This window comes from Macrotis lagotis, chromosome 7 (genome assembly GCF_037893015.1).
Source record: "Macrotis lagotis isolate mMagLag1 chromosome 7, bilby.v1.9.chrom.fasta, whole genome shotgun sequence".
NCBI lineage: Eukaryota > Metazoa > Chordata > Mammalia > Peramelemorphia > Peramelidae > Macrotis > Macrotis lagotis.
In genome coordinates, this window is record NC_133664.1 from 23,624,676 (window position 1) to 23,650,967 (window position 26,292).

Here is a 26,292-nt window from a genome sequence, read left to right on the forward strand (position 1 = left end):
CACAAGTGTTGGATCAAATGAAACATTTGTAAGTGCTTCTCATACTGTCTTTCATCTATTAGGCATATAATAAATATTTTCCCCTTCCTATTCTACCTTCCCCACTGCCCCTTTCCTTTTGAACCTTCTCTTTACCCTTATCATAATCTTGAAAGTTTCTTCCAGTATCTCTTTCTTCTTCTATTTCATCTATCTTGCTCTGGATTCATTTATAGTTTTGCTTTAAAATTAGCCATTCCAACAAAGCATTTGTTTTTTCTCCTGCAATCGCTTTCCCTTCTATTTTCCTGTAGCTCCAACCTGTAAATTTTCAATGCTAGTCCTCCTACCATTGATTGTGTGAAATGAAAATATGTTGAGTATGCTATTGTTCCATGCTATCTATAACCTTTTCTGTGCCCTTGGGGCTGGAATAGTGACTATTCCAAATGTCCTCCTCTCTCTTTAAGCCCCCAAATCTACCCTGAATCCCAGATTGATTTTTTTAACTAGGTTAAGAAATTCTTTGCCTCATTTCTTGTGTAGTTTTAAGCATTGAATAAACATTTCCTCAGTCAAACTAAGATCTGGAAAGACCTTAGCTGAAAAATGTCAAGCTCTCCCACTGCATCAAGGGTCATCTCCAGTTATCTTGATCTATATCTTGCTACTGGACCCAGAGGCTTCCAGAAGAGAAAGTGAGGCTGATGACTTTGCATAGTCCTCCATTACTTAAACCCAATTCACCTGCAAATCATGGCATCACCTTCTTGAGGTCATGGTCCTCTTTGAAAATGAAGAACAAACAACCACGACCTCTCCCCTTGGACCCTTGATCCCATACCTTCCCAATCATTCTAGGATATTGTTTCATGCATTGATCATTTTAATTTTCCTTTATTTCATTAACATATCCTCTTCTACTAATTCCTTCCTACTTGGAGTTTCTCTGTTCTGAAAAAAATTGCATTCTTTTGAAGGTACTTTCATGTCAATTGATTAATATCTCCTTAAACATGACTCTTTGATGTTCTATTCCTTTTTAAAAAACCATCTTAAGATTATTATTCAGAACCTAAAGATTGATAATTAAGGCAATTTTTTGACTTTGTTAAATGTGACTCAAGAAACTGAGAGCATTATTTATATTTAAACAGATCCCAACAAAGACTAAATTGCTCCTAGCTCTTTAAATAGTCTGTCAATTATTTTGTACTCATCTTTAAGATCTATCTTCTATTATATAGTTAGACCAAATAGTTTTAAAAGCAAACTCGGTGTTCTGAATAATGCAAATGGGAATTCTATGAGAGAATATCTATTTAACTTCAATGTTTTTATTGAAAACACCATTATCCTCTATGTCATCCTGGATTCTTCCCTTCAACTAATATTCAATTCCTATGTTGAATCAATCATTAAGTTCGGTCTTGTTGATTTTATCTCTAGTCGCACTTTTTCAACTATATCCTTCTGGCTACCCATGATACAATCACTCCAGTTCAGGTTGGTAAATTGTCACCTAGAGCATTGTGCCAACCTCCCTTCCCCCAACCTCTATCATCTTCCCTACAGCTGCCAAACATATACTCCTAAATCACAATCTGGCCATGTCATTCCTCTGCTCTTCAGGGAGCTCCTTTCTATCAGCCACACAAAGTATGTCTGACTTTGGTCAGCATCTTTTCAACTGAACCTTATGAAAATCCCAAAAGAGGCACTGAACAAAATAACTCATGAGATAGTAGCATTCAAACACTTAACCTTTGTCCAGGAGACTTTTCTAAAGGTGACAATTCTAGTTGGGAAAGAGAAAGAAGGTATCTAAGAAGTGAAAGAATGGCAAGTAGAACATGGTAAGGATTCAGAGGAGTGAAAGGAAGCACTTTCAACTTGAATGATCACAGAAGGCTTAGTATATAAGCGAGAACACGAAGCCTCGTGTGGAGACAAGGGAGTCATAACTTCATGCATGATGTCACCGATTACCATATTGCTTATGAGGAAGTAAAATTTGCAGTCACTGTATTTCTGTCTCAGGGAATGTTAAAAAGGAAACTGTTCAGCAGTGAATTGACACAAGAATTTGGGTCCTTATTCTGTACTTTCCTTTTGTCAGAGACGAAGAAGAATTTGGAAGGGACCTTGGAGAATGGTCTTTCTATCCCAACCCCTTGTCTTAAAAATAAGGCAACTTGGCTAAATGCATCCATGTAAATTTATTTTCAAAAGAACCATTAAATGTGCCTTTACATAGCTCAATTGAGAAGTGAGAATGAGGGTACCTATAGATTGTTTCTTTTTATGTTAGAAATTCATGTGTAGAATTGAATTCAGTTGAAATATCATCTTTAGACAGACAGACCATTGTAAAAACAAATATGCTAATAATTAGATATCACAGTAATGAATATTTGTAGTGCTTTAAGTTTTATTTATTTATAGACATAGGGAGTCTCCAAAGTCTTAAGGTATAGTTATAAGCTCTAAGGACTTTTTGAAGTTTTAGGAGTGCCTTTAAAAGACCTTAAAACTAAACTGAGAAATGTGGAACATGCTGCAATATCTCACTTTATCCTTACATCAACTCGGGTAGTTAGATGTTATTATTATTCCCATTTTAGAGATGAGGAAACTGAGGATGAGAGTAGTTCAGTGACTTACCTTGAGTAACACAGCTAGTAAGAGTCAGATGTAGAGTTCAAATTCAAGTCATCCTCACTCCAACTATGCTTCCCAGCTGCCCCTAACATGGCTTCACCTCCCTCCCATCCCATTTTACTACTGAAGAATCTTCTTTTGCTTTGAAAAGATACAAAAGAACAAAATGAGGTGGCAAAAGTAAATTAATTTATGAAGCATGAATAAGGAATATGACTTTTTATGAGATTTTTGAGCTTATATACTTTTCAAAATGAAGTCAGTGATGAATGTTTTAGTTCAATCATTAATGCACTACAGAAACTCATTAGTGCACACCCATAAATGCAGGGCTAGAAAGACATTAGAAAAAGTTTCAATCAGGTTGAGGACAGCTTGAACTTTTTGGAAAGTTTTCAATCATGACTGTACAATCTGAGGTACTAGCATAGACTTATCAGAAAAGCTAATAGGACAGCAAAGGAAAATGATGAATGTTAGAGGGAGGTAAATGAGACATCAAGGCACTATTGGAGGAGTTGTGAAATGATTCAGTCATCCTGAAGAGCAATTTGGAATTGTGCCCAAATGCTATAAAACCATGCCAACCTTTTGATCTAGCAAAGCCTCTTCTAGGGTTGTATTTCAGAAAAGACTGAAAATTGGGAAGGGAAAGGACCTACACGTATAGAGATTTTTTAGCTGTTGGCAAGGAATTGGAAATTGAGAGGATGCCCATCAGTCAGAGAATGGTGGAGCAAATTGTGGTATATGATTGTGATGAAATGCTATTCTGCAATAAGAAATGATGAGCAGCATGCTCTTAGTAAAACCTGGAAAGATAAAAATGACTGTGCTCTTTTATTTCAAGTTGGTTGGGTAAATGTTGTTTTATCTATCATTTTCCTTAAGTTAATTTATATTGAAAACACAGAGGGTGTGTATGTGTGTGTGTGGGGGGGGCTGGTACTGCCTCATTGGTCTTACTTTTATCTTTTCCTTTTGTTATTAAGCCCAGGCTAAGGCTTGAAAATGATGGTTATATATATATATATATTTTTTTTTTGCAAGGCAATGGGGTTAAGTGGCTTGCCCAAGGCCACACAGCTAGGTAATTATTAAGTGTCTGAGGCTGGATTTGAACTCAGGTACTCCTGACTCCAGGGTCAGGGTTCTACCTACTGTATCACCTAGCTACCCCAATAGAGTAAAAATTGATTTGACAGAAAGTCTTGAATGAAACACCATAACTCAACAGACTGGAACAATTTCCTTCTTAAGTTTAATAAGTGAATTATCACTTCCCAATCTACAAAGCATATTCTGCATTTAGGAGTAGAAAGATAGTCAGGCACAATTTTTCCTCCATTAAAACACACACACACACACACATATGCACACACACACACACACATACACACACACACACACACACACACAAAAAAACAAATATAAACTTGGCATCAAAACATACCTCATCCATTTATTAGCATACTGACCCTGGTCAAATCATTTCAACTTTCTAAGAGCTCAGTTTACTTATTTCTGAAATGTGGGATTTGAATTAGATATCCAAATTCCATCTCAGTTCTAAATCTGTCTCTGAGCTGTCTAGAAAATTGTTAGCCTACTCTCTTTAACATAAAAAGGTAATGCTATTGATGGCATCCTTTATGACATGATATTGTTGGTATCTGAAGATATCTATATTTTTTTCATAGCTTCCTGGTAAAAAGTAATCTATTTGTGAGATTCCTAAAAATGGTTTGGGGTGTTGTATTCCCTGAAATATATTGCAAAGCAAAGCAGTATTTTTTTTTTTTTTAGTTTTTGCTAGGCAGTGGGGTTAAGTGGCTTGCCTAAGACCACACAGCTAGGTAATTATTAAGTGTCTGAGGTCAGATTTGAACTCAGGTCCTCCTGACTCTAGGGCTGGTGCTCTATCCACTGTGCCACCTAGCTGCCCCAGCAAAGTGGTCTTACAGCACAATTAACTCACCTGGATGAAAGGGATTCTAATAGCAAAATGGCTAAGTTCAGTTTTCACCCTTAAAAAAAATGAACTAGTTTAACTGACCTCTAAATTCTCCAATCCCTGTCTACCATCGTTATGCCTAGAAGCAACACAATAAATGCTGCCACTGGGAAAAGATTACAAATCTATAAGAATCAATGAATTAGGGAGATATTTATAGACAAAAGTAGACTAAAGAAAACAGTTTTAACATAGACTAAAGAATACACTAAAAATATAGGTTAGAGAATACCAAGATTAATTTAAACATGGACAGAGTTGCTTCAAAGGCTTCTAAAACCTACCTAAATTTTTTATGGTTTTATAATTCCTTAATTTTTCATGTAAATATTAGTTTATACTTATACATATTCATTCAATTAATCATGCATTGATAATCTATTGTGTGGAAAGCATGGGACTTTCTTGGCAAAGACACTTGAGTGGTTTACCATTTTCTCCTCTACCCCATTTTTAAAGTTGAGAAAACTGAGGCAAGTAGAGTCAAATGACTTGTCCAGGGCCCCAAAAGCTAGAAAGAGTCTGAGATCAGATTTGAACTCAGGAAGCTGAGTCTTCTTGACTGTATTCCCTGTTGTGTTGTTTGTCCTTTATTCTTAAAGAGCACTGACAGACATGTGCATGGATATGCTTAACACAGATGACTAATTCACAAATAGTTTTTCGCTCTGCCATCCACACTTGGAAAAAAGCCTAGTGAGTTAAATCAACTATCTGAGGCTCGGCATCTCTTTGTGGCAGCTGCCTTTTCCAAAGATACAAAATCCAGGGGAACAGATCTAGTGTCACTAGGGCTATACAAACAAAAGTGAACATAAAAAAAATGAGCAGTGCCCATTTGGGCCATAAAACAAGAAGACACCGTCTTCTCTTCCTTGATAACCATACCTTCAACATTCTATCCTTACACAATCCAGTTTCAATGAGTACCTAGGCTGTATATATAAACTCTGGTGTATATAGTTTTGTTTAGATGTGGTCATTTTATTCTGATGTCCTGTGGAGGGAAAGTAATTCTATAGGCTGTCATTACCCTCTCTCTCAATCCTCCAGTGATTTCCCAAGCAGTTTGTGTTACCGTGGTAACGTTTATAAAATAAATGATTTACCCTATCTCTATATGATGGCAAAAGCAGGGAGTGTTGCCTTGGCAACTTGCTGTTTTCTAGACAATCTGACATGAATTGTATTTTAGCTGCCTATTTCCATTCCCTGGGGATAATCTGTAGGAAACAAGGGTTCATTAGACTCAATCCTTGCCTTATGTAACTACTTGGTAATTTTTAATGCCCAGGAGGATTCTTTGGAAACTAACACTGCCAATGACTGTGAAGTCGGGAAGTCCGGATGAGTAATAAATAATAGATCCTGCTTTATCGATGACAAAGAGACAAAGAAGATATGAGTGTTGTGTAAAGACACGGAGAGCGTCATAGGTGATTAGAACTTAAGATGTTTTCACTTGGATCAAATATACTATCTCCAGAGATGTAAAATCAAGGCAAGTCAACGGGCAATTGAGAAGCATTTATTAGATGCTAGGCATGTGCTATGTTCTGGGGATAGGAAAAGAAGCAATGGGAAAGATAATCTTTGCCCTTGAGGAGTTTACTGTCTAATGGGGGGAGAAAAAAAACATAACAGGAATTTGGGGTAGGTTGAGAGCAACTATATGGAATGAAGGAGAGGTTGGACTAGTTTTCGTCAAGGTCAAGAACACTGGATCACTGAATTTGAGGGATCAGAAGACTTGGGTTCCTGCCTATTTGCTACCTGTGTCACCTTTGACAAGCCACTTAATTACTTTAGCTATCTCACATGTAAAATAGGAATCTAGGTCACAGCGGAGACAGTCAAGAAGACTCATCTTCCTGAGTTCAAATCAGACCTCAGACTCTTTCTAGCTTTTGGGACCCTGGACAAGTCATTTAACTTTGCTTGCCTCAATTTTCTCAACTATAAAATGAGGTAGAGGGGAAAATGGCAAACCACTCAAGTTTGCCAAAAAAAGTGCCAAATGAGGTAAAAAACAGTCAGACATGACTAAAAAAGCCGAACAACAACAAAACTAAAGAGAACACACAAGACGGCCTCTAACATACCTTACTTTTTGAAATATGTCATCCTACAAAATAAAGTTACAACTCTAGAGCTAATGCAAAAAACACCCTCAGTTCTAATCATACATGAAGCCTTCTCTGTGCTCGACAATGTCCACAAAGTCTTTGGCATCACAAAAGAATGTTCTGTTATTATTTATCTTGACTTAGCAATTCCAAAGTTATGAATGGCATCTTAATTGCCAAATGGCTTCTTTTTCAGCCTACATTTCTCTAACCTTTTTCTTTTTCATGGACGTCTTTGGCTGTCTGATAAAACTGATCTCCGGATCCTTTGTCAGAATGTTTTTAAATAAATAAAATAAAATGATAGAGTTACAAAAGAAGCTAGTTATATTAAAATAGTTATCCAAATAATAAAAAATGTTTATGGACTCCAAATTAAGAACTTCTGCTTTAGACTATTATTTCCATTTGTCACTGTTGATTTCTCTCTTATTTTTAGATCTTTTTGCTCTCTGAGTTTTTATGATTCTTCTCAAGTCAGGTTCTCCTCCCATCTAACTGTTCTGTTTTTTTTTTTTTTTTTTTTTTTTTTTGCTGGCTCACTATCCATATCACATCCCCAGCTATGTTTTCTGAGGTTCAATCGTCAGCTGCCTTCTCTTCTCTATACTTGATCTCTTTGTAACCTCATCGACTCTCATGGGTTTAATTAACATCTCTTTGCCACCATACTTCCTAGATCTATATCTCCAGTTCTAGTCTCCCTTTCTGAACTTCAGGTCTATATTAGAAATTGCCTACTAGACATTTCAAAGTAGATGTCCCAAATATATCTCAAAGTCAATATATCCAAAACAGAATTAGTTATCTTTCTTTCCCCTCAGCCCTGTCTCCAGCTTCTTTCTGTTAAAGGCATCTCTGTCTTTCCAGTTTTCCATCTTTGAAGCCTTAACATGATTCTGAATTCTTCCTCTCCTTATCCCACATAACCAATGCATAGTCAAAGATTGCCATTTCTACTTATACACCATCTCATGCACTTTAACCCTCTCATACTCTCAATGTTTCTCACATACATTATTGCAAAGGCTCCATTTTGGTCTTCTTGCTTCAAGGATCAACTCTATCCTAAATACTTTTATCAATGAATTTTCCTTAGGTACAGATCTAATCATATCTCTCTTTATTTTAGGGATTAAAATATAGTCGCCTTGGTTTGCCTTTTAAAGCTCTTCACAAATTGCCCCCCCCCTTATTTTTTTTATATCCTAATTGGGCAGCTAGGTGGCCCAGTGGATAGAACACTGGCCCTGGAGTCAGGAGGACCTGAGTTCAAATCTGACCTCAGACACTTAATAATAACCTAGCTGTGTGATCTAGGGCAAACCACTTAACCCCATTGCCTTGCGAAAAAGAAAAAAAATCCATTTTTAGACACTTGACTCTTGCTAGCTGTGTGACCTTGGATAAGTCACTAAATCCTGATTGCACCACATGCAGGGCCATCTCCAATCATCCTGATTCATATCTGGCCACTGGACCTAGATAGATCCAGAGGAGAATGTGAGACTGGAGACTTAGTATACCCCTCCTTTCTTCCCCCTCACTCAAATTCATTTCATGTGCATGTCATGGCATGGCATCACTTCCCTGATATCATGTTCTTCTTTGAGAGTAATGGACAAACAACAAAATATCCTAATTTTACCTAATTTACCCTCCCTCTCATTTTCATCTCCATATTTGAGAATCTCTCTTCCTTCACGATGATGTCTTTTATGATTCTCTTTAACTGGAATCCCTGCTTTGAATAAACTTATGATTAATTACTTTGTATTTATTCTCTTTATATTCAGGCTGTTACAAACATATAAATATTTACTATTTACTCCCTTAGCAGGAAAGCTCCTTGAGAGTAGGGGCTATTTTATTCACAGTCTATGTGTCCCTAGCACCTAGCAAAGTTCCAGATTCTCTGATTGATTGAAATGATTTATTAAAATGTTCCAATTAGGGAAAAATTCCAACATTTCTGAGAGTAGGTCTTATATCTCCTAAAAGATAATGTGGTACAGTGGGAAGAATGTTGTATTTGAAGTAAATGGATCTAAGCTCACATCCTAGAGTTGCTATTTATTTCCTGAATGCCCATGAGCAAGTCACTTAATTTCTCTCAAACTCAGTTTTCTCATTTAGAGAATGAGAGACTTGGATGAGATCTCTAAGTTTCCCTTCTGGGACTCTACACTATGAATTTTTTACTAGATCATGCATAAAGTTTTTAATTCTTGTTTTCACATTTGTGAAAAGCCAACTTTGTTAGGTCCATGTTAAAGTCAGGGGATCCTTTTGTAGCATCAATCTTTGCTGCAGGCATCATCAAGATCCATGAACCTTCTGAGTGTGTTATAAAGTTTCCTAGAGACATTCATAGCAGGGTAGTTTGTAGTATAACATTCATTCTTCCTTCTTTTCCCATTCCCATGTACCACCCAGATTCAAGTGATATCAATTATAAAAGTTTAATAAATTTCAGAACCTGGAAATACAAGTCTTCTTCCATTATCTTCTGGGTTTTCCCCAAGATCTTAAATTTCTGTAGTCTCTAATGTAGTCTGGGTGTATGTATAGGTATTTTAAGAATGGCAGAAATTGTGGTGGTGAAGGTAGAGAATTAAAACTCTTTTTTCAATCTCTATAGGCAGATTTACTCATTTAAAATGTATTCTTTATATTAATTTTAATATATAGAATATTAATAATTTTAGTTCATAATTAGACAATATCAATTATGTAGCACTTTGAGAATTATAAAAGACTATCCTAAGATGCTATTTTAGAATATCTAAAATATAGATATTTTATAAATTATCTTTTTTTAAAATAGATGAAGACCTTTTTACACTCTTAAAAATTGGGGATCATCTGAAAAGATTTCACTTTAGTTATATTTTTTATATTAACTTTATTAGAAATGTAAATGAAAATAATTTTGACTTTGCAGCATTTCTGCAAAGAAAATGGGAACCCCCAGAATTCTCTGGACTATATTTTGAGAACTCTTGCTCCAGAGATTACATAGGCCAAGCTGTTACTTTTATAGGTGAGGAAAATAGACTCTAGGAGACTTGCAAAAGGTCACAAAAGTAGCAAATTTCAGCTTTGAGCCTCACTCTCTGACTGGAAATTTCCATATTCTTCTTCATTAACAGATCAATAGCTTTCTCTGGGAAATCAATTGAATAGGATAATAGGAACTAGAGGTAGACAAGAAATATTATTAGAAATTTAGAAATATAATCATGAAGTACAATGATGGTAGAAATGACTGACTCATCAGGAAAGTCTTCTTTAGTCCACAGACCAGGCTATGAGTCCTCAGATATTGGTAGGAATTGTCAACATAAACTAGCCAGTGTCCTAAAATAAGATTAAGTCATTGATTATTGCTACTACTTTTACTACTACTACTACTACTACTACTACTACTACTACTACTACTATTACTACTACTACTATTTTAATGTCTAGACATTGAGGTCTATTGCCTCATTCAACTAGGAGATTTTGAGTTAGAAATTCTTGTGTTTTCCCACATGTCCAAGAATATTCACAGCATCTCATTTTGTGATGGCAAAGAATCAGAAATTAAGGGGATGCCCATCAACTGGGAAGTGGCTAAACAAGTTGTCATATATGAAAATAATGGAGTTTTCACTGCTTTGTAGGAAAAATGAGTGGGAAGATTCCAAAAAAAAAAAAACCAAACTGTAAAGACTAATGTAAAAGGATACTCAATGAAATGAGCGGAACCAGAAAAACATTGTACCCTTTAATAGCAACATTGCGCCATGATCAACTATGGTACATTTGGTTCTTAGCAAAATAGCGATCAAAGACAATTCTAAAAGACCTGCAATGGGAAACACCATGCACATCCAGAGAAAGAGCTATGGAATTGCAATGCAGATCAAAGCATACTATTTTTACCTTTTAAATTTTGTTTCTTGCTTTTTCTTTCTGGCGGCTTTTCTCTTTTTGTTTTAATTCTTCTGTCACAGCATGACTAATATTAATATGTGTGTAACACAATTGTTCATGTATAACAAATATCAGATTACTTGATATCCTAAAGTGGGGGGGGAGGGGATTGGAAGCAAACGTTAAATTATCTTTACATATAATTGGGAATAAATAAAATAATAATGATAAAAAATAGTGCAGAAATTACAGTGTTTATAAGATTCAATTCAGAAACTCTGCCCAGAGTAAAATAAAACCAACAAACAATTCAGAAGCTTTGTAGAAATTGAGGCTACTAAGATCAATTTGCTCCGAAGATCTTGAGTGGCCTCAATAGGAAGTTGAAAAAAAAATCGAAGTTAAATAAAGAATACATGCCATCTCAATCCGCATTTCATATTACTGCCTTAATTGTACCTATGTGCCATCAACTAAGGTTTGGACTTTTTTGCTGTATTTAGGTCAGCAAAAGACCCAATATGTCCCCACCTTCACAAAAAGATGATATTTAACCTCTACTGAAGACTAAGACTGAGTCAATCAACACGATTTACATGGGTATGATGATTCCTTCTTTTGTTGTTCATTTCCCCCCTCTTTTACAAAGCTATCATCTTGACTCTCTGTCATTGGAATCGACATAACAAAGCATCCCGATGGGCTGCAATTTTGCTTCTCTGTGAGACTGAGATATGGCATTATGCTACTATGCAGAACAAATATACAATGCAATCAATCATCTGTTAAGACACTGTCAGAGGCATGGTGGAATTTCAGATTCCAGTGTCATACACTGTCCTGAGAAGGAGAAACAAATAAGTGACTGTATGGCCAAGTCAGCATTTTCTACTCCCATTCTCTCCCTTCCCTCCCTCTACCCCATGACCCTAGCAAAACATGAAGTCCTCACCCAAGATGACAGGGTTCCTTCCCCTGTGTGTGTTCTGAGGAACAGAAAAACAATAAAAGAGATAATAGAATGCAGAGGGGAGCAGGGGATCCAATGAAGGTCCAGAGAAGATGCACCTAATCCATCAAATATTTATTAAGCACCTACTACATACCAATCATTATACTGTCTCCTGCAACAATGGATAATAAATTATACAGACAGTAATGGTTTTGCCTCATATAAAAAGATTCTCATGAATCATCTATATCATGTCTACAAAAGTCTATAAGCAAATTTGAAAATTCTGTCTAAACAATAAGTCCATTCAATGAAAAATTAGAGAAAAAATTGGAAAAAAGGGTGTAGAAATATTCACAAGAGCTAGCATGGAATAGCTGATAGAGTTTAAAGTCAGAAAAAACAGTTCTGTCCTTGACACATGCTGACTGAGTGACCCTGGGCAAATCTCTAAAAGAGTAAATTGCAAAATTGAGTTGTTGGGAGCTTCCTCCCTGGAACTTCCATACGTTGGTGAAATTCCTTACCTTATTAGATTTAAGCCAACAATCTAACTTGTTAATATTTCTTTGGATCCTGACTCTGCAATTGAAAGTGTTTGTTATACAACCACTTTGTTTGGATTTGTGATTTCATCAGTATAGGGGGATATTTGGCATGGAAAATCCCTCCAGCAAGGCAGCTTTTTAAGTTATCACAAACCTACAGTGTTAAAGAACTGCTCATGTCATTGAGAGGTTGGTCATCTCCTGGTTAGGAGGTGAATTCTGGTCTTCCTAGCCCAAGTCTGAGCTATTCACTACAATACCCCACTTTTCACTGACAAAGTCATAGATTAAAGAAAATGGCAAATAGCATAGGGATTAATTCTTCCATGTTGATATCAAAACATCAATGACTACTCAAGGCCATTGACTGAGTCAGAGAACCCACATTTTAATTATACCTCTCCCTTACCATACCTTTGTGACCTTGGGAAGCCTATATGATAATCTCATCCACAACCTGAGTAGGTTTGGCCTCTAAAATCCTTTTCAGCTCTGGATCTATGATCATTTAATCCTATTTAAACCCCGTCGATGTTATGCTACTTCCCCAAATTTCTGCTCGCATCTGAGTCAGATCTCATCAAGTGCATCCTCCAATTTCTAGGGCTAACCAGGGAGGCTGAAAAGGAGCACCCCACTGGTGTTCATCCCACTGATTATCAACCAGTAGCCTTTAGTATTAAATATTTGTTATAAGAAAAGTTGAAACAAATCATCCATCTCCCAATTCTGGGTTATATTCTTCCACAAAAACACACAGAATCCAGGGAAAGGGTAGACTTAAGTTTAGGATACAATGAGAGTGAAGCATACATGTTGTGAACTGTTTGGTAAAGGGGTCCCTCACAAACTCCTGGTTTGGAGCCTTTATAGGAACTTCATGCAGTCGCCCTTAGGTGGAGATTTCTGCTAGGCTCCAGTTGATGGATCCATGTGGCTATCATTCTTATCTGATACAAGGACTTGTGCTCCTTGAATCAACTTCTCTCAGGATGCTACCTTCTGTATCTATATAACCATATATATATATGGTGTGTTTCTTTCTGCTCCCTTTCTGCTGTCCTTTCGTGAGTGACTGTTTGCCTTTAGTATGTTTCTTTGTTTTAGCTGAGCAACTGAACTTCTGTTGATCTTTTCCTCAGTCACATAGTCATTGGAAGGGATGTGAAAGGGGGAATAATTAATCCTCTCCTTCTTGCTCTCCCCACCACCCCAAGAATAATTCCTCAAGGGTTTGTTTGGAACTGAAATCTTTCAAACCATAGAAATATGACCACTCTAATGATTCACAACTTTTCTAAACAACTCCTATTAGTCTCACCATTTAAAGACACCAGAGACATGGGTAGCTTATTTGGTTAGCTAGCCATGGTTCTTCTTGTCCCTCTCAAAGAGTTTAATCTGGCAAAGGACCACAGGTTGAATTAAATTTTGTTTGAACAGGGTAAAATGGAATTATGTCTGTTGATTGGTTGAGTCAGGGATATGGAATTCTTCTATCTATACCATGATCCTTCTCTCTGGGGAAAAATGATCAGATAGCTTCTATAACTTCAGCTCACAATTCTGTTTCCTCCTAGAAAGTTGGGAGGAGCCTATCCTAAAATAAGGCTGTTTAATGGGCATCTAGGTGGCATACTGGTTACTGATAGTTTGGAATTCACATACCTGTGCTAGCTCTCATCTCTCCATTTTTCCCTATATATGAACATCTTTGTCCTTCTGACTTCTTTTACTCTTCTCCCTTATCCATTTATCTCTTTAGTCTCTTCTTCTTCTTCTTCTTCTTCTTCTTCTTTTTAGGGTTTTTGCAAGGCAAATGGAGTTAAGTGGCTTGCCCAAGGCCACACAGCTAGGTAATTATTAAGTGTCTGAGGTCGGATTTGAACTCAGGTCCTCCTGACTCCAGGGCTGGTGCTCTATCCACTGAGCCACCTAGCCACCTCTCCTTAGCTTCTTGTAAAAATTCAGAAACCAGCAGCATGTTTAGAATCAAATATACCCTTCCCTCACAGTCACTGAAAAGGTAGCCCTACCTTAAATTAGGCAGAGTTTTAGTTCCTAAAACCTCTTTCCTTACTGTAAAGTTAGGGTCAGCATTATGCAAGGCCAACCATTATGAGGGTCAATACAGGAATTAGAATAAGAAAGTGCTTTAGTAGCCTGTGATCTCATCCAAGGCAAGCACTATGCTATTATCCCACTTGCATTATCCTTCATACAGAACACATTGAAAGAGGAGTAATGAGACTACAGGGGCTAACAAGGACCATTGCCTGCTGTACCCCTATGCCACTTGTCAATGAGTTAAAAAAAAGGTTCTACAGATAATGATCAAGATTATCTGCTTCTTATAGAGAATGAAGATATATCTTTCTTTTTTCTTCAAAGATGGAGAAGTTCAGTTTCAGGCACAAGGATGTCAATTGTTCATCACCATAACTCCAATTAATTGCAAATTAAAACCCAAATCTTCTGCCTCCTAAATCAACCCTATATTCATTAGGTGATAATACTTCCTCAGAATGAAGTCCTTATCTTTCACTCCCAGGGTCAGTTCTAACCTTGATGCTCTCATCACTGCCTTCCCTTTCCATTCATATTTTCTCCTTTAAAATATCTTGCTAGAGGGAAAAGAGGAGCTACCTTTATTAGGCAAAGGAACAATTATACAGATAATAAATAAGATACGATTGAACCTTTCTTCTATTTATGCATACCAATGTTAGCAAAATAGTTATAGACTGAGAAAAGATCAGGAAGAAAGGAAAAGATGATGAGGAAGATGATTTGTGAATGAAAATGAATGGAAGGTAATGTTTACTTTCATCATTTCCTTTTCTTCCAGTCTTTGGTCCAGGAGAAAAATGATCAGATATATAACTTCAGCTCACAGTTCTGGATCCCCTAGAAAGTTGGGAGGAGCCTATTCCTTAAATAAGGTTATTTAATGGGCATCTAGGTGACATGGTGGGTAGAAGGCTGGGACTGGAGTAAGGAAGACTCACTTTACTGAATTAAAATCTGACCTCAGATACTTCCTAGCTGTGTGACCTTAGGTAAGTTTCTTAAGCCTGTTTGTCCAAGTGGTCTCATCTGTAAAATAAACAGGAGAAAATGGCAAACCATTCTAATATGTTTTCAAGGAAATCTTTTTTTTTCAAATGATTATTTCTTTTTTTGTTTGTTTGTTTGTTTTGCAAGGCAAATGGGGTTAAGTGGATTGCCCAAGGCCACACAGCTAGGTCATTATTAAGTATCTGAGGCTGGATTTGAATCCAGGTACTCCTGACTCCAGGGCCGGTGCTCTATCCACTGCACCACCTAGCCGCCCCCTCAAGGCATCAATAATGATGATAATAACTTGTATTTATGTAGTGTTGTGGCTCTTATTTTCCTCATTGGATAATGTGTTCCCTGAGGTCACTTTGCCTCTTTTGACATTTCCATGGCTTATTGTATTACCTGATACATAGTAATAATAAATATTTATTGATTTTATGGATGAGAAAACTTAGGCAGACAAAAGATAAGTTAGTTGCCCAGGGTCACACATGTAGTATTTGAGGCCACATTTGAACTCAAGTCTTCCTGACTGCAGTCTGAGACTTATATGCATCTAGTTGCCTAGGCAGGAAAACAGGAGATAGGAAGCATAGGTGGAAGATTACAGGTGTTATATTTGTTTTTTTTTAAAGATAAATCTTTACTCATTATTTTCAAAGTAGGGAATAACATTTACTTGGAGAAGTAAGTGCAAGTCATTGAGAAATGTTCTTAGAGCATATTGGGGAGGGGGTGTATTTTCCTTCCATTCCCATCACCTCCCAGTGGGGTAGAACTAAAGCCTAAAACTTGGGTAGTTCCATTTTGGTCAGTCTAAGTCTGGGCTTGTTTCTTCTTAATACTTGTTTGGCTCATATGAAGACAAACCACAGCTCTTACATTAACGAAAGTGCTTTCCCCGCTGCTTTGAGGTATCTGATGTCTGCAGGACCCAGGAATAACTTTAGGGAACAGCCAAAAGTGTTGGTCCCATGACCAAGTTCGGGCATGATACCTCTTTCCCACCCTACATACAAAATTTTAAGTATATTTTGTAAACCAAGAATACTTTGAAAATGGGAGGATGAAGAAACAAAACAGGGGGGAAATTGTACGAAAATTAATATGTCTATTCCAATTCCTAACATAGACAGTGTGAGGCAGAGGGAAACTTTGCAAGTGCTATCATTGGGAGCAAGTATCATGGTGAATCAGTAATAGATTCTTGGAGTGTAGGGGTATTCAAAAGACATCTGAGATGTTTATTTAGGCACTGGTTTTGCTCCTGAACCACCTAAGTTTGCTGACTCCAAATGATTCTCTAGGGAGAGTGAGAGGAACTTGGAAGCTGGTCCTTGTCCTAACAGTAGAGGATGAGCAGGGTCTGAAGTTCTGGTTAGGAAGCACAGGTCTTCCAAATCACAGCCAGTGAATCTGTCGTCACCACATTCACATTTGTGGGAAGAATATAAACATATGGATCAGACCAAACAGCCTTGCCTCTGGTTCATTCTCACCCTTCTTGTCCCATGATCCCTAGAAAGAATGTAATAACTCTCCACATTTTCATCATAATTCATGGCACAGTATGTTCATGGGGTCTCGTTGTGGCATTGGTATTTGAGGTTTGGGGTGGAGCGTTTTTGGCTTTCCTGTTTTTATTGAGGTTAGAAGACTAATCTGATTCTGTGCTTCCTCAAATGTTTCCCTCTCCCACTTAATGGATGAGGCACAGTCAGATGAGAATAATGGAATAACGAACCCATCAGACAGCGGTGGCACCCAAATTCACGATCCACCCATGGTCACAGTCTTGGAATTCAGTTCTTTGATATAGCCCACAGAGCCACTAAGTTTCCCAGGATTCTTGTTTTAAAAGATAAGCAATTGGTGGGTGGGCCAGCTGCTCCTCTTTTCAATAAAACTACCCCAACCACAAAAATTTGATTCCAAATTAGGCTGCCTCAACTCAAACCTGACCCACCATCCAATCTCAGGGTAACAAGAGCCTGAACTCCTGGCTAACAGGATCCTTGGGGAAGATTGAACAAACAGAACCACACACAAATGGAGGCTGTTGTTAGGGAGGTTGTAAAGAAAAACACAACTACACCTGTGGTTACATCTGTAGGGGGATATACTTGGGAAATATTTCTAGGGTCCTGAAGGTCAAAACGAATGTCCACATGACTCAATTCTTCTACTCCACAATAGCTCCAGAGTGCATATGAAGCTTATATACTTTGACATCTGGCAAAATCTGAATATTTTGCCAGAAGTGTGTGTTCTCATTGGCAGTGAGTAAAAGATATTTCACATTAGTCCAAGGATGGAGTTTTCATTAGAATTTTGGAGAAAGGTACATTATTTTCTCAGGAGTGATCCTTTCCTCCAAGCCCGTCTCCTCTTACTGAGTTGGCGGGCTTTTTGCCCTCTTTCCTGTGTGGGCCCACTTGGTGCTGCTATACATGGGTTTGGCGGTATACACCAGAGAGGAAGGAGCTCAGGACTTGGATGGAGATTTGTCAGTGGAATTTGGAACTTATGGGTAAGCTTTTCCAGGACATAAACCAGACGAAGCTAGTGAGCCCCCAAAATATGCAAGGAAGAGGGAGCTGAGGGATGTTAACACAATACAATTCAAGATTTTTACATGCTTAGAATATGCACAACTCAGTCCCTTAAAAAATCAAGCCAAGCGAATGTAACCATTGTGAAGAAAGCAAACTTTTCCTTATGAAATAATATTGGTAGGTTGGGAGTTAGAATGTGTGGAGTCGGAGTAGTTGGGTTAAATTTTTGCTTTTGATAGTTGCCAGCTGAGTGACCATGAGTCAACTAATCAATCAATAAACATTTTATAAGCGCCTACTGTATCTACCAGGCCCCATGTGAAGTGTGGGAGATGCAAAGAAAGGTGATAGACTGTCCCCGCTGTGGAGGAAAATACAATCGAATTAAATGTATCCAAGTTTTATATTGGAGAAAATCAACTGAGGGAAGATGCTAGACTTAGGCCTTCCTGGAGGAGGTAGGGTTTGAGCTGAGAAATGAAAGAAGCTTGGGAAACAGAGAGCTAGTAGAGAAAGTACCCAGGAAGAATTGAGTATCATAGGATCACTCTGTGTGGGTGTGTATGTGTGTATGTATGTGTGAGTTCACATGCAAGTAGCATAGGTAGTGGGATGTAAGGCATAAGAAGACCAGAAAGGTGGTTGTAATTGGAGCAAGTTAAGGAGATCTTTGACACCCAAACAAAGATTTTTTATTTCTGAGCATTGATAGGTTAGGGAGCTGCTGGTGGTTATCGAGTGGTGGAATGACAAAGTAAGACCTAAGTTTAAGGAAGAGTAAGTCAATCATTTCTCAGGTCTCCTGTAAATTCTCTAGGATGATCATTTACTGAAGACTTGCTTCAATGAAGGGGAAGCTTCCAAACTGAGAATTCATACTGATGAAATCAGAGGGATCCCACCCCTTCCCCAAAACAACAATGATAACGATAACAATAACACAACATACTTATGTAAAGACTAGTCATATTGTTGGGAGAAGTTGAAAGCTAATGAGCAGATTTGAATGAGCAGAGTTCACAGTTCTTATGTAGGGGTGTGTGTGTGTGTGTGTGTGTGTGTGTGTGTGTGTATGTGTGTGTGTAGTTCTACTTCATTTTTTTTTCTAGGAGAAACATACCACTAAAGACAAAGAGCAGATACTGCTAGGTCATCCAAAAAGAGTGCCCTCTTCCGAGACATGACTAAGGCATTGCTTTGAGAAGATCATCCTTGGCCCATGATGCTCACAATCAGTCCTTCCCATCTCTTCCTTTCTAAAATCAAAAGCTCTTAGGGTGAAAAAGTGAAAACCACAACAGCACCCAAAAATGGGCACCCTGATTGTAAAACCAGCCCTAGGCTAGACAAGATTTCTCTACCAAGCAAGAGCTACCCATGCCTTGAAGATGGGAATCTTTAAATGAGGAAGTCCTTTAGGCTTTCACCCAGTATACTTTTCTCCATTCTAATTATTAGGATTATTATTGTCAATGATATGGGTAGCCTTTCAGAGCCAAAGGCTCCCATTTCTGAGGAATAAGAGACAAATTCTCCTTAAAATCTTAAAGCATCCCAAACACACACCCACCGCATGGATAAGATAAATATTTAGCCTCAGGTGACTGAGTCTCCACTTACTGTTGGCTGCATAACGTAGGGTGGGTGAGGCATCCAAGAAGTACTCTGGACCTATATGGCAAATGGTATTGGTTAGGGATTTGTTAGGACAAGAAAACCACAGAGATAACTTGGCAATTCCAATGGCTAGCTATGTCCTCTAGGGCACTGATCTTGGATAGATATGATAATGTGGTAGGTCAACAGGCAAGATGTTGGATGATGGGATTACAGACCTAGAACTAGAGTTCTTCAGGGTCATCCATCTAGCCTAATCCCCTCATTTCATGAAAACTGAATCACTGGGAGTTTAAATGGAGGAGGAGGGCAACATGGGACATATTTCCCATGGAGTTGGGCAAATTCAGGAAGGGTGATAAAGGCCATAAATAACAAGAGTTATTGGTTGGTCCCTTGTTCTCCATGACATTAGTGGGTGGGAGGATGGAGGGCCATACCAACATGAATTGGCAATTGAGTCAGGAAAAGTTACCATTTGTGTAACAGAAAGCTCAGAAAGATATTTTCCCATCTTTTTTTCCAAGATAGCCTCATTTTTAGGGCATAACCAATGTCTTCTCTCTCATGGACTTTTTGACAGGGTGGGAACAGTTCAGCCTGGAAGGATATACAGTCTTCCACATACATAATCCCTGAACTCTACAAAAGAACCTTGGGAAGGAGGCACATTGCCCCATGCAATCTATTGACCTAGATTCTACTAGGAGTCTTCTTTGTTGTTTTTTTTAATTACTTTATCTTTGTCTCCTTAGTGTTTGGATGATGTGATGAAATCACAGAAAATTAGAGATCTAATCTTTAGGGGATAGCTAGCTTTGCATAGGGTGCCAAAGTCCTGGGCATAATCTGGGTGTAGGTAAGATATGTCATCCCCTCTTAAGATAATGGGAACCGGAAACATTAGCAATAGCAGCAGATTGTCCTATGCAGATTTTTTTTTTCCTTTTGGGCCCCTGAGGGTAGCACCAGTGAAGTGAGAATCAGTTTAGAGGAGCAAATTGTAATATAAAAAAGCATGAAGGACATTTTTGACATTGATCTCATGCTGGCAATATGCTTTAGATACAGAAAAACCACCAGCAGAAGCAATTGGTGATACATTACACTGGTGTTTTTCTCTGGGAAGCTGGGTTATAATCCACTTAGAGAAGGTCCCAAGTGTGACCAAATCTTTGCAATCTTTTCTTCATAGCAACAGAATGACCTATCCTGGGGTACATCATGGATAGTCTTAGTCAACTAAAGAACAAAAATACTACACATTATCCATCTCACAGAGAACACATTTGCATGACCCCTGTCCGTATTCTCTTTGGTCTTAAGAAAAGACAGTTAGAAGCATAGACACACTATGGTCATGCAATACCAATAAAAGCCTCCTCTAAAAATTATGGAGAATATAAACTGTAAATAATCAACAAGGCTTGATCTGGAGGATAGGTGTGGGGAATTAGTCAGAGGAGGAAAAATAGTTGTACATTTGATGGTCTAACAGTTGGGAGGAGCTGGAATGCCAGGAGGAAGGTCAGGATGGAGTGTAACTTGACTGAATTAGGGAACATGACCATAGGCGCAGATCAATGAGGGTAGAGGGGAACACCTTCCCCTGTGTGTAGAACACACATATAAATGTGGGTAAGCATATAGCTTAAAATAATGTGGATATCCATACTAGATTTTACAGAGATATTTTTAAAAGGACAGATAGGCCTGTTTAGGAAATAAATATAGGTTTAGGAGAGCAAGGCAAATACACATAAATCAGATATCTAGGACCATGGAAGAACAGGATAGTAAGGAGGAATTTTTTATTTTATGAGGAAATTTTGCCTCTTGCAATTTATTCTACTTATGTATTGAAAATAAAACAAGTGGACCAGCTGGTCCAGGGCATCCATGGAGGTCGTGATATGTCCTTCCCTGTCCATGTCTAGAATCCCCGAAGTCTCGGTTGACTATTTTAGTCTAGCAGAGGAAGTTAGAAAAGAATTTGGCAATGACCTTCTACCGTTTAGACACTGAGTTGTACTTGAAGAAATGGGTTAATAGTTATTTGATACTGATTACCAGACCAATCATTTCAAAGCGAGGTAGAGATGGCAACATGTCAGAGAGTGAAGGGAAAACAAATGGAAGCAATATTTTTATGTTCCCCCCCCATCTTCACTACTAATACATGGTAATATGCAATCTGTAAATAATTTATAAGTATTAGAAAACTTGTAAAAGTCACCCATCTACCCTTGCATTGCATGTCCTGATCCGGATGTTAACATTTAGCATGAAGTCGGGAAGAATGTATCACATAGCAAGAAATAGAATGTGTATCAATCTTATATCTCTCCTATCAGCCACTGCCCCCAATTCCTTTTGGCAAGGAGAAAGTTGGAAATCTGTTATTGTCTTGCATTTAGAGATGCCTTGGACCCTGTGAGTTGGGAGGAAAGTTCCATTTCAAAATTTATTCCATACCAGATCAGAATTGCAAATTAACCCTTCTCTGCCTCCCTCAGCTCCTAAGGTCATTTAAAATATATTATATTAAAATTGGTCTTTTTTTTTCCATTTTTTTATTAGAGTATGGACAAAAATCTTTTCCTAGGGGGGAAGGACAGTTATAATGATACATTCAGTAAGAGAACAGTGAGAAAAACAAACAAATAAAAGGAATGATAAGATAATACAGACAAGAAACAAAATATGATCTCAAACACCTTAGAAGGTGTCAACTGGAACCTAAACAAAAAACAGAAAGACTTTGAGAATTAAATGAAAAAAGATGGTAATTCCACTTGAAGTCCTTGCCCAAGGAGGAATTTATGGTTGGTAGTTGAGGACTGTTATACAAAGGAGATGAGGTATGACTGAAGTGTACAAGGACACTTGAATTTTTTGTTTCCTTATTATATTCATTCTGTCTCTGTCCATTTGGAAACCTCTCCTTCTTATCAAGTGAGATGCCCCTGGAGATGCGAGGGAGGCTAACATACCTGATATGTGGATACAGGGGAAGCAGCAATGAATGGCGTGATAGATGTCTGTGGAATCATGCGGTTTGTTGCAATACTGTACGGTGAAGAATAAAATCTGCAAACAGAAAGAACAAAGGAAGATTCATGAACTACCTGCAGTGCTGGGCCCCATCACCTACCCTGCCCTCCTCTTTGGAACCCTAAGGCAACAGGTGATTGACTGGGGAAAGGTTGAGACACTGACTACAAGAAGAGAATCTTTGGGATCTTTTGCAACTTTGATCTTAAAAAATCTCACCACATTCACAGAATAGCATAGTTTTTAACCATTTAAAAAAAACTCAAGAGATTTTGGTAATTGGTTTTTTGGGGGGAAGGCAATGGGGTTAAGTGACTCACCCAAGGTCACACAGCTAGGTAATTATTAAGTGTTTGAAGCTGTATTTGAACTCAGGACCTCTCACTCCAGGGCTGTGCTCTATCCCCTGTACCACCTAACTGCCCCAACAATTGATTTTTAAGCAAAATACAAAACCAAAATCAAGAAAAAGTAACTGCCTGGTCCCTCCCAGGATAAGTTCATCACTTCTAATTTCATCATCAAACTAGTAACTCAAGTCCTAGTGACATCACTCTCTTTAGTCTTCTCTTCCTTCAGATTAGAGGATGGGAAGATGGAACACTGAAGTCCTTACAATGCCATCTTTTACAGGGAGGGTTGAATCTGGACTCAAGGGCACCCCACTCTGTATCTGTTGCTCTGCCTGGTTTCAACTCCAGTGAACAAGATATGCTTGGACTCCTCAAACTCTTTTCCTGATGCCTTTTGTGAATTATCTCCCTTTGTTAGATAGTAAACTCCTTGAGGACAGGGACTATTTCTTTTTTGTATTCCTAGGGCTTAGCCTTGTGTCTTACTTATAGTAGGAATTTCATAAATGGTTATTGCATTAGATTGATTTAAACACCAGTGACCTTATATTCTTCCACCAGAAGGTAAGGATAAGGAAAAAATCAATACTTCCTATATTAAATCAAATGAAATGACACATAAAACATGTTGTAAACCTTTAAATTCCATATATTGTTACTGTCAATTCTTATAAAGATGATTTGAGTCTGGAAAGGAGAGTGGGGATAGGGTATTAATGCCAACCTTGCACTGTGGATAAATCTTCCTGTCTCCCTAATCCTTGTCATTCTTGATGTTGCCTTATACTTCCATCCAGGCCACTTCTACTGCTCTGTGATTTCTCTGCATCTTATTTTTCCAGCAATGGTACTCCAGTGTGGCACCTTGATGCCCCCTACCTTTCAAGGCTTGTTATTATCTATGATTCACCCTCCACATGTTCAATGCTATGACCAAAACAGCCACTACCCCGTCTCATATCCTATTTTTGCTCAGGCTGTTCCTCCATCTTTTCCTTCTTGGTAACAACCATGTTCTCGTCATCACCCTTATTTCCCTCCACCTAGAAATTAGAACTCTGTCCCTGAGTCCCTCAGCTATGATGAAGCAGGCTTTACATGAATTTTTCTGGGGACCATACATCTCTACTAGGTAGTCTTCTCATCATGCCTATGTGTGTGTGTGTGTGTGTGTGTGTGTGTGTGTGTGTGTGTGTGTGTGTTTCACCCTGATTTCCAATTCACCCTATACCTTGTGTTCCCCATTAGATTGGAAGCTCCTCGAGGGCAAGCACTATCTGACTTGTTTACCAAGTACAGAATCTGGCCAGTAGTCAAAACTTAATAAATATTCCCATTCCCCATCTTCTCCCTCTTCCTTCTCTGATTCTGTGTCGTTCTGTCTTTCAAATTATTATCCAACCTTCAAAGTTCCAGTCAAACATCATCTCTTCTATGAAATTTTCCTATAGTCATTAATAACCTTCTTCCTGGGACTTCTCATACATATCATTTTGCTTTGTAATAATAATAATAATAATAGATAATAGCTAATATTATAATAAGAATCTCATTTGATCTTCATAACAACCCTGGGAAGTGGTATACTTTTTTTTCCCTCTTCTTAACATTTTTATCTTAAACTTGGGAAACCTCCTGTAATACTTGTCTATCATTTGCCTTCTAGCTATCCACTCTTAGATCTTACTCCCATATTAGATGGCAAGTTCCATCAGGACAGGGATGATATTTTAGCTAAACTTCCAAACCCTCTCCTCAAACCCCACCCAGGACCTGGCACATACTGGTATACATAGCAGCCATTCAGTGGCAATTGTCCTTTGTCCTTTTTTTTTTAATTTCAAACAATGAGGTTAAGTGACTTGCCTAAGGTCACTCAGTTAAACAATTAATAGGTGTCTGAGTCCACATTTGAACTCAGGTTCTCCTGGCTCCAGGGCTAAATCTCTATCCACCATGCCACCTAGCTGCCCTGTCCTTTGTTCTTGAAGAGGACAACATTACTATGTTAGGGCCAAGGGCTGATGTGTCCATCTGTGGTTGATCAGACCAATACAAACTGTGTAGTTTCTACCACAGGTTGGGTACAAATAGTCCATGTGGACATTTGGAGTGACGGATGTCTCTAAATTTGCATATCTCATGTTTCATTTGAGCTGCTGCAATTCTACTTTGCTCATTGAGCTAAGCATCTTCTTTGTGGGGCAATGAGACTGCATGAATACAGTTCTGTTGAATAAGGTGAGGCATCATCGATACAATGGAGAGTTCATTAGTCTTGGAGTCAAGAGCATCTAAGTTTGAGCTCTGCCTCTGACATGCACCTGTAGCCACCGGCATGTTATCTAACTTATTGTGAACCTCAGTTTCCTCAGATGCAGAATGGCAGTAATATCTTCTCCACGGGGTTGTTATAAGCTGCAGATGAGTGGATGGGTCTAAACTACTTTGTAAACTTGAAATGTTCTGGAAATATCAGATTTTAATTATACAGAGAGACTGTATAGTCTAGTGGATAAAGGTTTGATCTCAGGAATAGGCAGGTCTCATTTCATGTGACTCCTAAGACTATATGACTCTGGCCAAGTCACTCAATTCCCCCAAATTCCAGACAGCTCTCAATGTCTTTACATTACAAGAAGTTGCCAATCAATATTGAGAGACAGAATTCCCTCACTTGGCAGCACCCTATATTAATGAACTCAGAAGGTCAGTCCTTATCCAGCTCTTATAAATATCAGTTATTTTTACAAATCTCTCTAGTCACTGAGAAACTAAGTTTCTGAGTCTAGAAAAGTCTTTGAATGTTTCTAAGGAAGACTGTGGAAAGGGATTGGCCAAAGGGAGAATCAGATCATGCCTTAATAAGTAGCAGAGGTGGAGATGCTTCTGACTAGTTGATGGAGAGGGTCCCTCCATCCCACATCAATCAGTAGCCCTGGGAAAGGAAATTAGCAATAGTAAGAGAAAACAGCCACTCTACATGAGCTTTCTGCCTTTGTTTTCCCTTAGTGAGTGGTCAGGGCTTATAGGAAGTTCTCTGACTGTGGAATGTAAAACCAGCCTTCTTTACAGCCTCATGTTTCAGTGAAAGCCCAAAGTAGGTCAGTCAAAACAACCTGAGGGCTGGAAAGGAAGGGGCTTTCATGGAGGAAGATGATAAGGAAGGAGAAGCTGGATCTTGGGGAAAGGAGATAGAATCATTCCCTCAAGGCAGAGACTCTCTTTTTCCTACCCCGCACTGTTGGAAACGAGAGATGCTAAGCAGCACAATGAGGCACATACTAGAAGGAACAAAGGGCCACAGAATCATGAGTTTATTATTAGAAGGGACCTTAAAGATCATGAAATCTGACACTCTCATTTTACAAATAAAGAAACTGAGGCACAGAGATTAATTGACTTTCCCAAGGCCAAACAGGTAGTAAATTCTGCTCAGGATTCAAATT

General features: G+C 38.2%; 1 protein-coding gene across 1 annotated transcript in view; it reads right to left on the bottom strand.

Annotated features, from left to right (window-relative positions):
- Positions 1-26,292, bottom strand: part of RBMS3 (RNA binding motif single stranded interacting protein 3) — a 759,514-nt gene that overhangs the window by 95,367 nt on the left and 637,855 nt on the right. The window contains exons 9-10 of the mRNA XM_074195636.1: positions 22,430-22,526; positions 19,440-19,490 (exon numbers count right to left, since the gene is read on the bottom strand). Of these exons, the coding sequence (XP_074051737.1) occupies positions 19,440-19,490; positions 22,430-22,526 (148 nt within the window). The remainder of the gene's footprint in view (positions 1-19,439; positions 19,491-22,429; positions 22,527-26,292) is intronic.